Source organism: Podarcis vaucheri, assembly GCF_965113315.1.
Source record: "Podarcis vaucheri genome assembly, chromosome: 5".
Lineage (NCBI taxonomy): Eukaryota > Metazoa > Chordata > Lepidosauria > Squamata > Lacertidae > Podarcis > Podarcis vaucheri.
The window spans coordinates 21,022,810-21,041,175 of record NC_138763.1 but is presented as its reverse complement, the minus strand read 5'-3'; the positions used below and the strand labels follow the sequence as shown (position 1 = coordinate 21,041,175).

General features: G+C 39.6%; 1 protein-coding gene and 1 long non-coding RNA gene across 12 annotated transcripts; one reads left to right on the top strand and one right to left on the bottom strand.

Moving 5' to 3' along the window:
• Positions 1-334: 334 nt before the first annotated feature.
• Positions 335-15,688, bottom strand: TRIM59 (tripartite motif containing 59). 11 transcript variants are annotated; one of them, XM_082224495.1, is made up of 6 exons: positions 13,235-13,418; positions 12,899-13,056; positions 9,175-9,248; positions 6,755-7,193; positions 5,022-5,194; positions 335-3,922 (listed from the first exon to the last, which is right to left on the bottom strand). In XM_082224495.1, exon 6 carries the CDS (start codon positions 3,917-3,919, stop codon positions 2,696-2,698), a length of 1,224 nt encoding a protein of 407 aa, XP_082080621.1. In that variant the 5' UTR covers positions 3,920-3,922; positions 5,022-5,194; positions 6,755-7,193; positions 9,175-9,248; positions 12,899-13,056; positions 13,235-13,418; the 3' UTR covers positions 335-2,695. The 11 variants fall into 11 exon arrangements, 10 of the variants coding, with proteins under 10 accessions (XP_082080621.1, XP_082080622.1, XP_082080620.1 ...); XM_082224496.1 differs by lacking the exon at positions 5,022-5,194; XM_082224494.1 differs by lacking the exon at positions 6,755-7,193.
• Positions 13,466-18,130, top strand: LOC309533326. Its single transcript, XR_014220119.1, has 2 exons — positions 13,466-13,817; positions 16,379-18,130. It is a non-coding gene; the product is annotated as an uncharacterized lncRNA (long non-coding RNA).
• Positions 18,131-18,366: the final 236 nt, after the last annotated feature.

The window sequence follows — 18,366 nt, the reverse complement described above, 5'->3', positions numbered from 1 at the left end:
CATATGGCACAATTAAGTGCTACTGATTTCAATGAGATTTATTCCCAAAGTAATCAATATATGTCCAGTGGCAAGAACATTTATAGATTCCTACTTGTTCATTTTACTCTAAGTATACTCTTTGCAACCCAATGATAAGGATATGATCATTGGTCTATGGGAACCTGAAATTTACAGGCCTCTCTGTCTCCCCTCTCTGTCTCCCAAGTGGAATGTTTCCTGACTACATTATATGTGCACAACTGATTTTGAAAAGACTGAATCGTCCTTTCTGGAAAATTTAATCCTTAACCCCCCCCCCCCATAATGTGAATGGTACACAAGGGCAGCAAAGTTACGTTTTTCAAGTTTTATTTAAAATACCTTCAGAAGTAGGTTTGTGATAGAGATGTGACAATTGTCAGCAAAAGTTGTTCGCTGTAATGAAGATTAAGATATTAGTACATGGAAAAATACAAATTCTGCAATCCGAAAAACTGGAAAAATAACTTCAATACATTTTCTTTTTTTTTTTACACTTTAAAAGCATGAAGCTGAATACGTAATAGAAAGCCCCACAATTCTTAGGAAATAAATTACAGGTGCAAGTTACATAAGGCTGTGGTGGGTGAACAACCAAAATATAAATCCCATAGGGACTGCTCCACTAGGCAAGATATCAGTGTGTAGCTGCCCACCATCCAAGTCCTAAACATGGTAAGTGGTAAGATTGGCAAATGATGTACTAAACTACTAAGTAGTTTAGTTTTCAGTTCCCATCTGGCTCTTGTGATGTGGTCCAAAGGAAAGTAGAGCAATACATTTGACACCAAGGTGGATGCAGGAGTTGTCAGAAAGAGACGTACAAGGTGCCACCTTCTCCCACAGATACCGTATTGGCCTGAATATAAGCTGCACCCAAATATAAGCTGCACCTTTAAAATTCAAAGGGGGGGGAGACAATACCTTGAATATAATTCTATCATAAAATCCAGTTTTTGTAAGGTTGTGAATTTAAGCCACACTTTAACTTTTCATGGTTGAAATTTGGGGGGAAAAGTGAGGCTTATATTCAGGCCAATACAGTATTCTGCAAGGCAGGGGTTTAGTAGTTTTCCTTCTTCCAGGTGGGCTGCCTTCCCAGGTTGAGGAGCCACATTTGCTCCTCTATTCTCCCTCTACAACATGCAAAAACCCTCCTTGACCGTTGGACCCACTATTGGTCTCATCCGCTCAATCCACTGCAGGCTGTCTTTGCATGCAGGGATAGTGCAGATAGTGCCCATGAGTGGGCAAACTACCCCAGGAGCATGACGTCCCCCACCAGAAGTACTACCCCTTGCCTAACACCCCATAGATATGGAATAGCTTATTACCAAATGCAGCAGTGCCTATTTAAACATACAATCCACATCCAGGTCTGTGCTGAAAATTTCAGATGATCAGTGCAAGACACACATATTCACCAGAACAGTGATGCACTTGTCCAAAGGAACATTCATTTCCTGTAACTTACACATTTAGAGTGACATGACATCTTGGAACTTAGATAGGGCTGTCGCCTGTAGGGGTTATGTCTACTCTTGAATCTCTCCAGGAGGCACTTCTAAGGTATTTATAAGAAAAAAATTCCAGCGCCCTTAGAACTGACTCAAGTTCAAACCTCTGTTGAGCCATAAAGGTAGAAATCCTGTGAGATTTCTAATAGATCCTTACCCCACTCTGAAGTAAGCTTCATAAAAAGTAAGAGACCTATTTCTGAGTAGAAGTATTATGAATTGTGGTGTATTATGAGATAAGCAACGTAGTCTGTTGAAAAGTGTAAGTCTACATCTCCAATTTGATAAAACGTGTAATTCATTTATACAAAAATATACAGTGAACATACAGAAACATTGAATCCACCAAGTCTTATGCCAGCAGAAAAACTAGTTTCAATTACGGCATACTATTGCCTTCTGCGTATATCCCTAACATAATCACCAAACTACATATACAGGTACAGTTCTGGTTTGTAGGGTTTTGTGATTTCCTACAACAGCTGTAAAGCAAACACCTTCTTATGTTCCCAGACATGCTGTTTTGTCACTTTGGGAATTACTGGCAGTTATTTTTCATTAGTTAACGATTAACTTTGTTTTCCGGAAAAAATGCATTTTGAAATCTTTGGTACTTAAAACATTAAACACTGATGGGGCAACTAAGAAAATTAGTGGAAGGTTATAGGGTACTTAAGATTAATGTGTCACTAAAATACTATGACATTCATTCCAGCTTTCTTTGCACTAAATAATACTTTGGAAATAGCGTTTATAAAATATGTAAAAGTGTAAGTAAAGACAAACAAGGATTGAAGGTCACAAAGATGTGATAGCAGAGGATGCTAATTCAAGGGAAAGTCTGCTATAGCTCCCAAACTACCTTTACAGGACCGTTTAATCTTTACTTCTTTTTTAACAGTTTATTTACACTTTAATCTTTACTTATATCAGTTTGTGAACATATTCTGAGACCAGAAATTCCCATGTATTGGTTTCATTTTAATAAAATTTCCATCCCCTTACTATAAATTGTTGCCAATGGTAGCCAATAGGCTCAATCATCTGATCTTAATGGCTACCATTCTAAGTTTAACAACAGGCTATAAGAATCTGTTTTTAAAAATTAAAATAATCCATGAGGTCCTTAATATAGCACAGGTTGCTACTTGAAATATTCACATGGAACTAGGGAATATTCTGTATAGGCATTCAAGTAGAAAATTAGAGGTATACCACAGGGTTCCCACCACCATCTGAAACCTCTTACTAAAATCTTGATAGAATGTTTCCAAGGACTCCATAACAAAGGGAAATGTTCCTTCCTTTACAAATGGAAAGGGATGTTGGCTAAAGATAATAGTAGCCACAACTAAGAAAGCAAGTATAACTGCCAGATGCTTTAAGGACCTGAAGAATTCTTTACGTGGTTTCTTCTCCTTTTCACAGCCATGGCTACATATTTTTTCTTTTGAAATTAGCTTTATTTTGGGAATGACAATCTTGTTGACCTGACTAATTTCACTTTTGGACCACACATCTTTCAGCACCTGCCCTATTCGCGGGTAGATTTCTACAGGCTTTATATTTGGTAACGGCTTTTCCTTCAAAGCTTTAACACGCTGGCGAATATCATCAACCTTCTCCAGAAATAAGAGGGGAGATTCCTCCTCCTGAATGGCTGTATTCAGTGACATCAATTCAAGTTGTTCTTCCCGTATGCCTTTCATATTTTCAATTAGAGGTTCATATTCTGTCTCAATTTGCATGTTCACTTCTTCCAAAGCTGCAAGCAAAGCTTGTTTTTTATGATCAAGTAAATCACTGAGTCTCTTGAAATATTGCAACACAGTTTTTTTATCCTCCTGGACAATGCTCTCACATTGAGCTTTATGTTCTTCCAGGTTTTCAATAAGTAAACACACTTCACTCCAGTGTTTATCTGTCAGCTGTTCAAGGAGTTTGCCAGGAGTTTCCTTTTCTTTCATGTAGGCACTTTGAAGGTCGTCTATGGGATGGCCATGGTGTTTTCCTATTGTAAGACAATGGCCACATACTAGTTTTTTGTCTTGAAGACAGTAAACATTTAGAGGTTGTCTATAATGTTCACTACACGTAGCAACATCTGGATGGTCCTCTTGCTGATACTTTTCAATTATAGCCTTTAATACAAAGTTGACAGGCAAAGATTCTGTGCCAGTCGGTGGAATTTCAACAATGCTTCTACAGTTGGGACACTTCAGTGGAAGTCTTAAGGGTCTCCATATGGAAAAGTTGCCTGATAACTGAAGAACACTTTCCAAACAGTTTCTACAAAAAGTATGTGAACATGGGAGTACACGAGGGTCATCAAATATACTGTAGCAAATGGAACAAGTTAGTTCCTCTTCAAAATGATGCATTTCCTAAAAATAAAGAGGGAAACGGTTTTCAAGTTATATATATATGTAAAGTCTAATAGAATCAAGTCATTCTAAGTTGGTTTAATTAAGCTATAGTATTTATTGCATGTTTTTCAACATAGTTTAAGAAATTAATATAGAAATTGTTTTTTCTTTTTTAAAAAATGTGGAATGGGCCAAAAACTAATCAGTTATATATTACGGATTCCCACTTACTCTATAAAATGATGTGTTGCCAAGCTATAACTAGCACAACCCTCTAATGAAGCAAGAAAGGGGTTTCTGTCAAACCATCATACATGGACCATATGATCAGAGAAATCAATGCTGCTTATGACTTATAAAGTATATATCTAAATTATGCCACCACTCGTTTAGTCATCTTAGTCATGTTCAACTCTCCGTGACCCCATGAGCCAGAGCGTGCCTTGGAAACTCACTTTCTTCTCAAAGCTTCTCTTTGTTTATGTTCATTGAGTTTTGTTGGCAAAATACTGGAGTGGTTTGCCAGTTCCTTCTCCAATCACCACTCATACATACAGTTTATATGGGGCTAATGTCATAGGTTTTCTATATATATTTTATTCAAGTACATTTCTGTTCTTAAATAAAAGTATACATTAGCTATGCAAAAAGACACTTAGAAAACATTTCCTCTTAAGCAATGGATGTATTATCACAGGTAAACTAAAGAGTGTATTGAGGTTCATTTATGTCATCAGCAACATTAAGCCATAAATGCACTTCTTCATTGCAGGACTTTTCTTGTCAGACCAGGGCTGCCTACTCATGTTCAAATCCCTACTCAGCCATGAAGCTGAGTGGGTGGCCTTGTGCTGGTCACCAATTCTCAGCCTAACCTACCTAGCTCAATTATAAGGATAAAATGAAGATGATATGCTGTATGCCCAACTAAACTGATTAGAAGGGACGGATAATAAAAAGGTGATAAGCTGCAAGCTTTAAAGGAAACAATATGTTTTAAATAACTTTCCCACATCTGATCTGTATTAAAACTGAATACATAGTTCACCCAGACCCAAATAAGGCTTCCTTTTAGAGAATGTTAGGATAAAGATTGCTCACTCTTAGAGGAGACCACCTCTTGTATCTCTGCAGGAGCTACTGACCAGTATATGCCACCAATTTGGAAGGAGGCAAACCTAGAGCAGTGACTCAAGAGATGCAACAGCACCCTCCTTCAAGTGCAAGTAGTTCTGCTGTCTTTCTGAAACAAGAGTGATGGACTGGTCCAAGTGTACTCAGTGCAGCAGACTGAATAATAGGAAACAAAACAGTAAATCATTCAGAGTCAAGGGAGGTATCTATTCCTTGTAGCATACCAGCAGGGACACACTTTGGAGATGACTTCTTCAAAAAGCTATATAGAACTGTTTTTTGGGGAAGGAGTGCTTAAAGAAAAAAATAAAACAAATGTCATAAGGTAGCCAAATGTTTCTTTTCCGCTCAAAGAGAATTTATGTGAAACTTAAATGCATCAGATAAAGTTAATTAACCCAATAAAAATCACTGTTCACTTTAAAATAGGATTGTGTCTCCTTCAATGGGCAAAGGGAGAGGAAGTGGGACCGGCAAGACAAAGCAGACAATATTTGCCACAGCTCACCCATCCAGTCAGCCAGCCAGTGTTGTGTAGTGGTTAGAGCAGGGGTGCACAAACTCTGGCCTGCCAAATGTTTCTGGACTACCATTCCCATCAGCCCCAGCCAGCATAGTCAGTGATGAGGGATGATGGGAGGTGTAGTCCAACATTCATCTGGAGGGGCTGCAGGTTGTGCCCCCCCCCGGGGTAGTGTTGGACTAGGGCCTAGGAGACCAGGGCTCAAATCCTCGCTTGGCCATGAAGCTCACTGAGTGATCTTGGGCCAGTTGCTGCCTCTCAGCTTGAGCTACCTCGCAGGGTGGCTGTGGGGATTCAAAGAGGAAGTGGAGAACCATGTACACCACCTTGAGCTCCTTTGAGAAAAAGGTGGGATACAAAAGCAATAGTAATAACAAGCGGGCCACTGACACTGATGACAAGGCCCTCGAGGCACTGCCAGTCTAAAGGTGCTGCAAAGGTCTTGGGATGAGAGGCTGGAGCTGCACAAACGGCTGCAGGAATCTATTCTGTCATGAAGTAAGACATGATTGCACAACACTTCAGCTTCAACCATGATTAACTATGTTTTAGCTTTTTCTATTTTACCTGTAAACTGCCTTCAGTCCCACTCTGGGGGAAAGGCAGTACAGTGGTACCTCGCAAGACGAATGCCTCGCAAGACGAAAAACGTGCAAGACGAAAGAGTTTCCAGTTTTTTGAGTTGTTCCGCAAGACGAATTTCCCTATGGGCTTCCTTCGCAAGACGAAATGTCTTGCGAGTTCTTTTCCTTTTTCTTAAAGCCGCTAAGCCGTTAATAGCCGCTAATAGCCATGCTTCGCAAGACGAAAAAACCGCAAGACGAAGAGACTCGCGGAACGGATTAATTTCGTCTTGCGAGGCACCACTGTATAAATGTAAGAACAACAACTATGGTTACCACCAAACATCGCTTAGTGCTAAATGTTGGCAAAGCCTTTGAAATGTACCTTGCCAGGAAAAATCAGTATTGAAAATGACATGTTCATTGTCATTGATTGTTTAGAAAGGGGGAATCCTTCAAAGGCAGTGCCATGTTAAGTGTCAGCTTCAGCATCCTGCAAGCTTGAAGTTTGTTTTTTATCACAAGGTTTAAAAAAAAATAGAGCAAGATCACCTATTGTTGGTCAGTCGTGATTTGTGAACATTCCTTTGACCTCTGCTCCATCCAGAGAACAGCAGGTTGATAAATTACCTTCTCTTAACTGTGTTTCCTTCAGGCAAGGAACGGAGCTCCAGAGTTAAGCAGCCATTCTCTTTTCCATGGCCACACCCCTTCTCCAAAGAGTCTTTTGGTCTTGCAAACAGTCTAGTTGTCCTGTGATTGAAGTCTGGAACTTACTTAATCCACAAAGCATTGAGTCTGTCTTCTTTCCTGGTGTTCCAGAGGAAATGCTTAATCCTCACTGCTGAGAAACTCCATAGCACATTTACCTTTGTCATCTGAGCGGTGATCAAGAATCTTGGCAATGAGATAATTTGCTGCAATGTTGTCTCCAGCTTGCTCTCTGAAAGCTTGTGCAGGAATGTAAACACAGTTTTGTGACTGCAGAATTCTTGCCTCTTGCACAAGATAGAAAGCCCAGCCTTCATCCCACAGTAATGGTCCAGGCTTCAATAGCTTCATTAAGTGCCTGTTGCAGGAAACTCAAGTTATGTACTAGAAACAACACCCTTGTACAGGTGTTGCACCAAATGATCAGTAAATACAGATATTATTTTGCTTGTGCAATGATGTCCAAGGTGTCTTGATCCAGATTCTCCTTTGTTTAGCTTCTGGGAAGCTGCGATTGCCAGAATTAACTCAGAGAACAAGCTTTTAATGGAATCTTTTGACTTGACATGATGATGCTCATAAAATCTGACAAAGTCAAGCTGTTCTCTGGAGTTAACTGAAGTGGATATCCACATGAGTCATCATTCTGGAAAAAAACAGGTACAAAAGGTACAGGAACTTGCACCTATCTGATTGTGCTGTTATCAAAATGTTTCTTCCAAAAATATTAAATTAGTGTCAGTCTCTTCCCAAATACTACATTCATTGTTAAGAAATTAAAGTTCCAGCATGTCCAATATAATCTGGGGATTCTTCTTCTTGCAACACCCTCCAAAACTGCATTCCTTTTTGTGCTGCTGGCAAAGGATGCCAGGAAACCAAAAAAAGGTCTGAAAATCATTTATTTGATTTGTAAAGCTGTTGGTTTTATCACCAAGTTCAGCTATGAACATACTGGGCACTAGGATATAAGTCCTGGATCCTCTTCTGCATTCCTATGTGCTCCCCATAAATTCTGATTGCCCCATTGTAGCTCTGAACAAAGAGTTGCTGCTTGTTACGTCTCCTCCTAGTACATCTCTTTCAGCTGCTAACGCACAACTATAACAATAGTATTCCTTCAGTGTGAATCCACTGAACCATTCCACTGGTGAGCAGTCACCATATGGGTGAACACATTGGTCGCGTCCTCAGTTTCAATAGTCAGAAAATGACTTTAAACAGTCACAAAAAGCTTTTTGACTTCTGTTTAATATGATGCTTCACCGGCATCTATATGCAGTCAAGCATATTGTTTCTTTCACAGACCTTAGAACACTCTGGAACTATGTACGTGAAGTTCCATGGATGAGTCAACAGACTTCAAAAGAGTAAACATTAGTTGAATACAACCATGGATTTTCTGAATCCGGCAGGCAGAATTCAACACTGCACTCTTCCAATTGTTCCATATGCACAAACACCCCACTTCCACCTGAGCACTGTTCTGAAGGTTCTCCCAAACCTCCTCCTGGAGGCAAATTTCAGGGGACATGAAGTGGGGGAAGAGAGCTGGGTAGAGTTCCATGGTACAAGTGGAAGTCCTTGCACAGGACTTCCACCAGTGGGGCTGGTTAGGTAAATTCTGCCTTGTGTCTTGTCATGACCACTAAGCATCAGTTATAAAGCACCCCAGAAAGGCTATTTCTGTTGTTCTTTTCATGATTGTGCTCTCTTACACACAGTTGCCTTTGTCCACCAAAGAACGTAAGAAGTGTCACACTGTAGTCTTTGGCCATCTGTCATCGGTGCTTTAGTTGAGATTCCTGCATTGCAGGGGGTTGGACTAGATGACCCTTGGCTCCCTTCCAACTCTACAGTTCTATGATTTACATCTCCCCAACAATTTGGCTTAAGGTTTGTTTGTTGCTGGCTTGCAAATGATGGCTTGTTAGGGAGCCACAAACTAAAGTCCCTGCACTGCATATCCCACATATGCAAGGGGAAGAGCAAAACAGGAGTAATCAGGCAGAGCGTACCAACATGCTGCTCATTCACAATAAGCCACGGGTCATAAAGTTTGGTTTGTCATTCATGTGAACACAGCTATTGTTTAGGAAATATATGATGTAGTATCAGCGGGACACATCAGCTTTAAATTTGCATTTTTTCTGATTTAAGTAATTGACTTGATATGACTCAATTTTAATCAATCTACACCGGCTGCATGGCTAAGGAAACAGTAGTAATGTACCTTAAAAATGTAAACAAAACCCAGAGTATTTGGAGAAATTCCATTAGATACTACAGAAAAATATAATAAATAAAACAAACAGCAAAGTACAATTTTCAATACTCACCAAGAAGATATAGTGAAGTCGTATTTGTCAGCCCTGGGATTGGTATATTCTAGAAATAACAGTTCTCTATTTATCTGGAATAAAAAGTGAAGAATTTGGCGATTATGTTTTCCAAGCTGGACATTCAGGGGTGATAACAAGCAGTAAGGCATATTTTCTGAGCTGAAGTAGTGATGCAGAAATCCTATAATTATAATTTATTCACAATGGGCTGAACCTGTCTAAGAATAAGGCAAAAAAGTTTGTTCTCAGCAGGGAAACCTTTACCTCCATTCCTTAGTTCTCTACCGCTCTGATGACTAGTAATTATATGAAAGGAAAAATGCACTCCTGCTTACAAAATTTTATTGCCTCATCACTGATGTTTCTCAGCAAATAAAACAAAGAACTTCTTTCACAATGACCTATAACTCCAGCATCAGTGAAACTTGTTTTAAAAAGAAAATGCTATGTACTGCATGGATATTTTGTTGCACATCACACAAAATAATACATAAGTAGTCTTCCAATGACTATAGTACAATTTCTTCATAAATTAGGAAAGGGGCGTGGCTCAGTGGTGAAGCACATTTATTCCAAGCAAAAGGTCCCAGGTTTATACAGCAAAAGCCTCGTTTGAAATCCTGACAAGGTACTGCCAGTCAGTGTAGACAATACTAAACCACTTAGCCTCTTGGGCTTTCCGATCACAGTTTGAACGTGTGCGATGGGGTGAACTCCCGTTGCTTTGTCCAGCTCCTGCCAAACTAGCAGTTCAAAAGCATACCGGCACAAGTAGATAAACAGGTACTGCTGCTGCAGGAAGGTAAATGGTGTTTCTGTGCGTTCTGGTACTCGTCATGGTGTCCCATTGCGCCAGAAGAGGTTTAGTCATGCCGACCACATGACCCAGAAAGCTGCGGACAAATGCCAGCTCTCTCGACCTGAAAGCGCAGATGAGCACCGCACCCCTTAGTCAAATTCGACTGGTTGTCCAGGGGTCCTTTACCTTTGCCAGTGGACTAATGCTCTAGCATGGTATAAGGTAGTTTCCAATGTTCTTATTATACTGACACTGAGATTGGAGCCAATCTTTTTTTCCAGCAGATTTTTCTTTGTCCTGTTTTATGTTTCTAAACCCGGAAGTGTCTGCAGACAGCGCTGGCTCCTGGCCTCTAGAGTGAGATGAGCGCACAACCCTAGAGTCTGTCAAGACTGGCCCGTACGGGCAGGGGTACCTTTACCTTTACTTATGTTTCTAAAAAATCTAATATTGTGCCTATATTTCACAGAAGGCCCTTCCTATGTTTCTGAGAATTCTCCTGTGAAACCCACCTGGAAACACACAGGAATTGCCATAGAGGTGTAAAAAAATACCTACTTAATTGTTACTATGGTCATTTGAATTTAAAAGTATAAAAATTATAGTTCCCTTAGCAGATACCCATCTAGGAAATGATGCCAGTTTACCAAGAAATGTGACTATAAACCAAACACAATATAGCTGGAAAGTTCAGCTGGTTGCATGGGGCTGACAGTGCCAAGGTTGCAGGTTTAATGCCTGTAAGGGACAGCTGGATATTCTTGAATTGCAGGGGAATGGAATCCTCAGGGTCCTTTCCAACTCTTATGATTCTAGAAAATAACTACCAAACTTTTAGAAGACATCAGAAGGCAGCCCTGTTTAGGGAAGCTTTTAATGTTTAATAGGTTATTGTATTTTAGTATTTTATTGGAAGCCACCCAGACTTCCAGATGGGTGGGGTATAAATAAATTATTATTATTATTATTATTATTATTATTATTATTATTATTATTATTATTTTATTATTTCTATTATGAGATACAGCGGTACCTCGGGTCAAGTACTTAATTCGTTCCTGAGGTCCGTTCTTAACCTGAAACTGTTCTCAGCCTGAAGCACCACTTTAGCTAATGGGGCCTCCTGCTGCCGCCGGAACATGATTTTTGTTCTCATCCTGAAGCAAAGTTCTTAACCCGAGGTACTATTTCTGGGTTAGCAGAGTCTGTAACCTGAAGTGTATGTAACCTGAAGCGTATGTAACCCAAGGTACCACTGTATCTGCTTTTTTTTTTTTATAAGATATTTATTGCAGTTTCCTTTAAATAACACAAAAAGAAAAAACACCCAACATACAAAATTCCATCACCACAAAAGTATAAGAAAAAGATTAAACAGAGAATAGATAACAAGAAAAAAGAAAAATATAACATACAGTTGTTGGCTAATCATATTTTCATAATCTTTAGACTTCCTCACATCTCCCTTCTCTGCGTTCTCAGTTCAAGAGTTTTCGACAGCAATTTATTACCTTGTTTCAGTTCATAACTTTTCTTATATATTATATTTCAACAATTAAATATCTTTATCAGCTTATTTTCTTATATCATAAAGCCAAGTTACTGCTGCCTTGTTACTTTCAAACTTACACCCTCCTAACATTCATATAGTTTATAATGTTTTTGTAGATAGTCTTTGAATTTTTTCCAGTCCTCTTCCATCGTCTCTTCTCCCAGATCTCGGATTCTGCCGGTCATCTCTGCAAGTTCCATATATTCTATCAGTTGCGTCTGCCATTCTTCCAGTGTGGGTAAATCTTGGGTCTTCCAATGCTTTGCAATAAGTATTCTTGCTGCTGTAGTTGCATACATAAAAAAAAAATCTATCTTTCTTTACCACCCCTTGGCCGACAATGCCCAAAAGGAAGGCCTCTGGTTTCTTAAGGAAGGTATACCTAAATACCTTTTTTAGTTCATTATAGATCATTTCCCAGAAAGCCTTAACCCTTGGGCATGTCCACCAGAGGTGGAAAAATGTACCTTCAGTTTCTTTGCATTTCCAACATTTGTTATCGGGCAGATGGTATATTTTTGCAAGCTTGACTGGGGTCATGTATCACCTATATATCATTTTCATAATGTTTTCTTTCAAGGCATTACATGCCGTAAACTTCATTCCGGTGGCCCATAACTTTTCCCAGTCAGCAAACATAATGTTATGACCAATGTCCTGTGCCCATTTTATCATAGCTGATTTAACCGTTTCATCCTGTGTGTTCCATTTCAGCAGCAAGTTATACATATTTGAAAGTACCTTGGTCTTAGGTTCTAACAGTTCTTTTTCTAGTTTTTATTTTTCCACCTGGAAGCCTATTTTCATGTCTGATCTAAAGACCTCCCTAATCTGAGCATAATGTAACCACTGTATCTGCTTTAAATGGTTTAAGTCACTGAAAGAACAGGCAAGCTTATTTAACTCCAAGCTTTTATTATTCTGGCATGTGTCAAGCATCCACAAGTTCAAAGGTAGGAAAGTATGTAGGCGAACAGAAGTGAAATACTTTATGGAAGAAATACAAAATCGAATCTGAACTGAGCTTAAGATGGAAACGAAAGATCAGTTCCCTGATACTTGTTTCTTTTTAAACGCAAGTTTGCAAACAAAGCCTGAGAGTTTCTCAATATTTATTAATGCAAGTCACTGTGAAACACTAACATTTTATACTGTATTCTTAAGCACAAATTAATATAAAGGGATTTAAATTTAAGGAAGTTTAAATAAGGGCAAGCTGTATATGCTTTAGATCTGGACCCCTCCAGTCATTTATTTGCCAAGTAGCCCCACTCTTGAGTAATGGTATTGTTTAGATACAAATAGCTGGAGGATCGTGACCCAAGAACAGTCACCAGTATAGCAAGAAGTTGACTACAAACGATACTTGCCTTTGAGTTTTCTGGGTCTTAGGGCAGCTGTACTGTTCCGATATGCATCCAAATGCCAGAGCAGAGTGGTACTAACGAAAATGCCACGAAGTTCTTGGTGGTCACACTGTTTTCCCCCTCCCAAAAGGAGTTATCTTTACTGTTGCTCTTCTTTTTACCTACAGAAACAGGAGCACTTTTCAAGGCTCTCTCCGCCACTCCCTTAATTTCTCCCCAAACACTTCGGGGACGGGGCAGTCACGATGGCAACGACCTAGTACGCCCATAAAAGCCTACCCCCCCCTCCATTTTTATTCTTCCTCAAAATAATACACGTATCCAGCATTACAGGCTCACCTCCACCTGCGGCAGCAGATCCCTCGCTCCCCGCAAATTCCTCTCAGCTTCCCCTGAATGGATCCCAGCCGGGGGCTGCTAAACCCTTCTTCCCTTCCTCCTCCAATCAGAATCGCCGGAAAGGAGGAAAGGGAAGCAGCCGCGGCAGCTCGCTGCTGCGCACGCGCCTGGGCAAGCCGGTCGTCTCGAGCCAATCAACCGCTTCGGAAGGATCAGTTCAAAAGTAAACGGCCGGACGAGGGAGGAGAATTTTATGAACGCGGTACAACAGTTCCCTCAGGACAGCCGTTAACGGCTGCTGCAGCGGGCTGCGCCTTAGAACATATTCTGTGTATTTTTGCCCCTTTCTGTTTCTTTCTTATCCCCACCCCCGCTAAGAAACTTTGGATTTCTCTTCCATAAACGGTGGGTTATTTTTTTTAAAGAGAGAAATTAAAAGTTAAAACCTTACCAGTCAGGCATACTTTTCAAAATGATGTGATTTTAAGAAGAGGGAAAGTCAACAGAATATCGGCAACCTAAGCATGCAGGCTCAAGCCACCCCAAATTAAACTGGGCTAGGCCCCATTGATTCCAGTAGTAGGTATGTGCTAATAACTGTATGAATTATTGCACTGAGATTTTAAACTAGCTAACTTTGTCTGGGTTGTGCCTAAAAGCAAAAGCTCCTGATTAGGGGAAAAGAAGCACTTGTGCCATCTATCTAAAAATACAGAAATTCACATATGCAACCAGTTGTCTGTAGAATCTCAGTCTTCCAGAATTGTCTGACATAACCAAGAAATGAGCCCTATGCTTTTATAGGCTTAGCTCACTAATTCACAACTAATTCGTTAGCAAGTTCACAGGCTCTGTGTTCACTCATAATGCTAAGTCAGACTAAGTAAGACCAAACTTACTTGGTCTCAAAGGTGCTACTGGAAGGAATTTTATTATTTTGTTTTGACTACGGCAGACCAACACGGCTACCTACTTTTAAGCTTACCTGTGGGTTACCAAAGCATAGATTTCAGCCACTGTTCCCACACTACCAGATGCTAAGTCATGGATTGGTTTACCACTACACCTGGACCCAGGCTTGTGGTTTATCTCCCCTAGATAAGCGACGTAGGAAAGGACAAACTCTTAAGCAAGTGAGCACTCTTCAACATTTGCACTAAAACTGTGCTCACTAACAGTTTCTCGCCATCCTGGAAGAAAGTGACAAGTGGGGTGCTGTAGGGTTCTGTCCTGGATCCACTGCTGTTCAATGTCTTTGGATGACGGAATTAAGGAAATTTGGATGACGGAATTAAGGAAATGCTCATCCAGTCTGCAGATGACACCAAAACTAGGAGGGATAGGTAATGCCGCAAAAGACAGAATCGAGATTCAGGATTACCTTAACAGATTGGAGAACTAGGCCCAAACTAACAAAATGAATTTCATTACGGAGAAATGTAAGGTTCAGCACTTAGGAAGAACCAGTTGCACAACCATAAGATGGGGAACACCTGGATCACCAGTACTACATGTGAAAAGGATCTAGAGGTCTAGGCAGACCACAACTTTAACATGAGTCGACAGTGTGATGCAGCAGCAAAAAAAGCTAATGCTATTCTAGACTGCATCAACAGAGGTTTAGTGTCCAGATCAAGGGAAGACAAAGCACCTCTCTATTCTACCTTGGCCAGATCACACCTGGAGCACTGTGTCCAGTTCTGGTTGCCACAATTTAATAAGGATATTGACAAGCAGGAACATGTGCAGATGAGGGCAACCAAGATGATGGTCTGGAAACCAAGCCTTATGAGGAATGGTTGAGGAAGCTGGGTTTGTTTAGCCTGGGAATGAGGAGACTGAGAGGAGATATGATAGAAATCTTCAAATATCTGAAAGGCTGTCATGCTGAGGATGGAGCATGCTTATTTCCTCCTGCTCTGGAGGGTGGGGCATGAACCAATGGATTCAAGTTACAAGAAAATAGATTCCAACTGAACATCAGAAATAACTTTCTGACAGTAAGAGCTGTTTGACAGTGGAACAGACTTCCACAAGAAGTTGTGGGCTCTCCTTCCTTGGAGGTTTTTAAGCAGAGGCTGGAAAGCCATCAGTCATGAATTATCTAGTTGAGATTCCTGCATTGCAGGAGGTTGGACTAAATGACCCTTGGGGTCCTTTCCAACTACAATTCTATGATTTATGATTCTAAGTTTCCAAGATGTGTTAACTGAGCATTAACAGCATACTGATGTCATATGCTCCCAAAGATACAGATGACTTTTGTTATCTTCAAATAGATATTAGACAGCATCAGTAACACAATCTCTGATTATGGCTTATCAAAGTCAAACCCTGACCTGGGCTAATCTAATATAGATATTGGACTGGCTGGTTTATAATCCAATCTCATACATTTTCAAAATGTACATTTGTCAATAGAAAATGCTTACCTACTTCTCCAACACAAAGTGTCAGAAGTCATACTTTGGCCACTGTTAAGAGAGGACAATCCTGCAGCCAAACTGTGTCAGGGACTAATGCCTGCAAGGGAAGTGCATCAAATGACCACTGGCAGATAGTGATATCATTACGCGTAAAACAAAGAAATATTATGTCATATGGGCTATATAACATGATTTGGTCTTACTATTTTAAAGCTAACTAGTTCAATTTCCCATTAGCTTTTACTGAGAATGATTCACACAACCTTTCTAGAGGTATGGAGGTACCATAGAGTTGGTTTCAAAAGTGGCATTTTTCTCAGACAGTGCTGAATTAAATCCCGAATCCTGTGGCTGTGGCTGTGTTGTTTAGACCAAACACCCTTACAAGATAAGTAACTGTGTGAGACTATAGTTTAATAGAATCACAGTTAGTTGTTCTGCCCCCCAAAAGGGAATTGTGGTTTAATTTCAGTTTACTAACCAGGACCTTAAACTTTAAGGTCCTGGTTAGTAAACTGACATTAAAACACAGCTCCCCATTTTGGATGTAATGGGTAACTGTGGTTTAATTAAACCACGAGTTAAGTCCCGAGAAAGAAAAGGAGGGGGAGCATGTGGTCGTCTTGCTTGTCCTGTCTGCTAAATTAGCAAGTCTGGAAAGGAATGCCTGAACCAGGTCAGTACCATACTCTCACAACTTTTTCACTCTTTTCTTCAGGTGGTAGTGGAGATTCTCTGATTTCTAAACAAGCAACCCTGTTCAACATCTGCACTAGACTGTCCTGGATAGAAAACCAAAGAAAAGAATGCAAAGCACTCCCTCTTTTGGACACTAGAAAAAATTGATCTCAACAATGAAGTGGATATGTTATATAGCACTGAGTGATTGACATTGTGATCTACCATCTGTTCCACAGATAATCCTCAAGACTTCATAAGTGAAAGAGCTCATGTATATTTTCTCTATGAACTAGAGTATTTATAATTTATTGAGTCATGCTGAAGTAAAAATGCAAACATACTGAGATATGTCTGGTAAAGTAAGCTTGAAAAAGCAAATAATGATATACCATAAATTTGCCACTGTGTCATAAATAATGTTATGCTTATCTTTCCAGAAGACGTAAACACCTGTCTATCCTGATAAAATTAAATTTATATTTTACAGCCTCTCGTGTAAACATCTGGGAAATGTCTGGAATTGTGTCTGGAAAGATAAAATCCCATTCCCTGCCTCCCTAAATTAAATAGGCAAGCTTTGACAATACAAGCCTTCCCTCCCTCTAATCAGTGTTGCTTCCAACAGTTTTTTTTCCTTAGGTGACTTTATATGAAACCAAATGCATTAAATTTGTTTTCTGTGAGCAGACTCATCATCACCATAGTTCCACTTAAGCCAAGCAGAATGAAACAGTGAATGTATTTCACAGAAAATCAGGAATGGAGCCATTCTTATTAATTTTTAGACATGTATGTACACCCACGTTACATAAATTCCTTAAATGAATAATCTAGTCACAGGTGCCAAGTTTCCATTATCATGGTGGCATTTTTTAAAGCCACTGCAATCATTGGAATCAGTAGTTTCACGTTTTGTTATCCATATGAATCATGGATAATCCAGGGGCAGATAGCTTGTGTGCAGAAAACACGTGTAACCCTTGCTTTTTGTTTTGTTTAAATACTTTAGATCATGGTATGAGGATCTTATTGTGCTGGAATCCAAACTGGCATTTGTAAAAAGGTGCCAACCTGGATCCCAGCAATACTGGTGAAAATAATACCAGAGCCTTAAGCACACTTCTTTGAAAGTTAGTAACAGTTTGAGTGCAAAGGTCTGGAGCAGATTTTTGCTTTGCAGGGAAGTAGACCTGACCAAAATGCAATGGCACAAGTTACTGCTTGTAGCATTAGCCACTTGGCCTATCCAACAGTATCGAAGAATGTTACATTAACTGCTCCCTCAACATTTTGTAATAAACCTTAATAAGAGAGAACACAGTAGATTAAACTTTTTATTACTGTTTTCCACATTCCATTTTATGTCATACTAAATATGGTAGTCATGTGCTGTTATATTTTTCCATATATACACTTTTAATGTGTAAAGTATTCAATATCAGGCTCACCTTGGAGCAGTATGATAGCAATGCTACCAATAAAAACAAAAGTAAAACCATGTCATGGCTGGAAGTATATTATCATTTTTATAGTTCAGCAAATATAGAATTAGCCTTGTATTGGCTATTATCATTTGCTGTGGACTAGTTACTGCACAGCATAGTTATCAAACTGAGCTGCTTGCAAAGTTCAGGCTAGCTAAAAGTGCACTGCTTGTATTATTTTTATTAATTAATTGTCTATAGCACCCTTCATCTGAGTAACACAGGGTGATTTACAACATGCAATGTCTCTAGTTACAACAGAACTACTGTGCGATCTTTAATAAAGCCTTACCTTGTATAGTTCAGTGTCTGCTGAAGAATGATCACAAGTTTGAATCTCTTTCTGCTGAAGGGGTGTGGGTTTAAATGATTTTAAACAAAGTACATTTGAGACTGCCAAGAACCAGCTAAGACAAACAGACACAGAAAACATAGTGTGATGTAAGCTTAGAATCAAAAACTTGAATGATACATTGTCAGTGAAAGAAAGCATTTTATTTAATCCATTTTTTGGGGGGGGTGTTAAGATAGTCTTGAATAA

Excerpts from the sequence above, each read along its gene's own strand:
- TRIM59 (XM_082224500.1), bottom strand. The coding sequence starts at position 3,919 with ATGCATCATTTTGAAGAGGAACTAACTTGTTCCATTTGCTACAGTATA.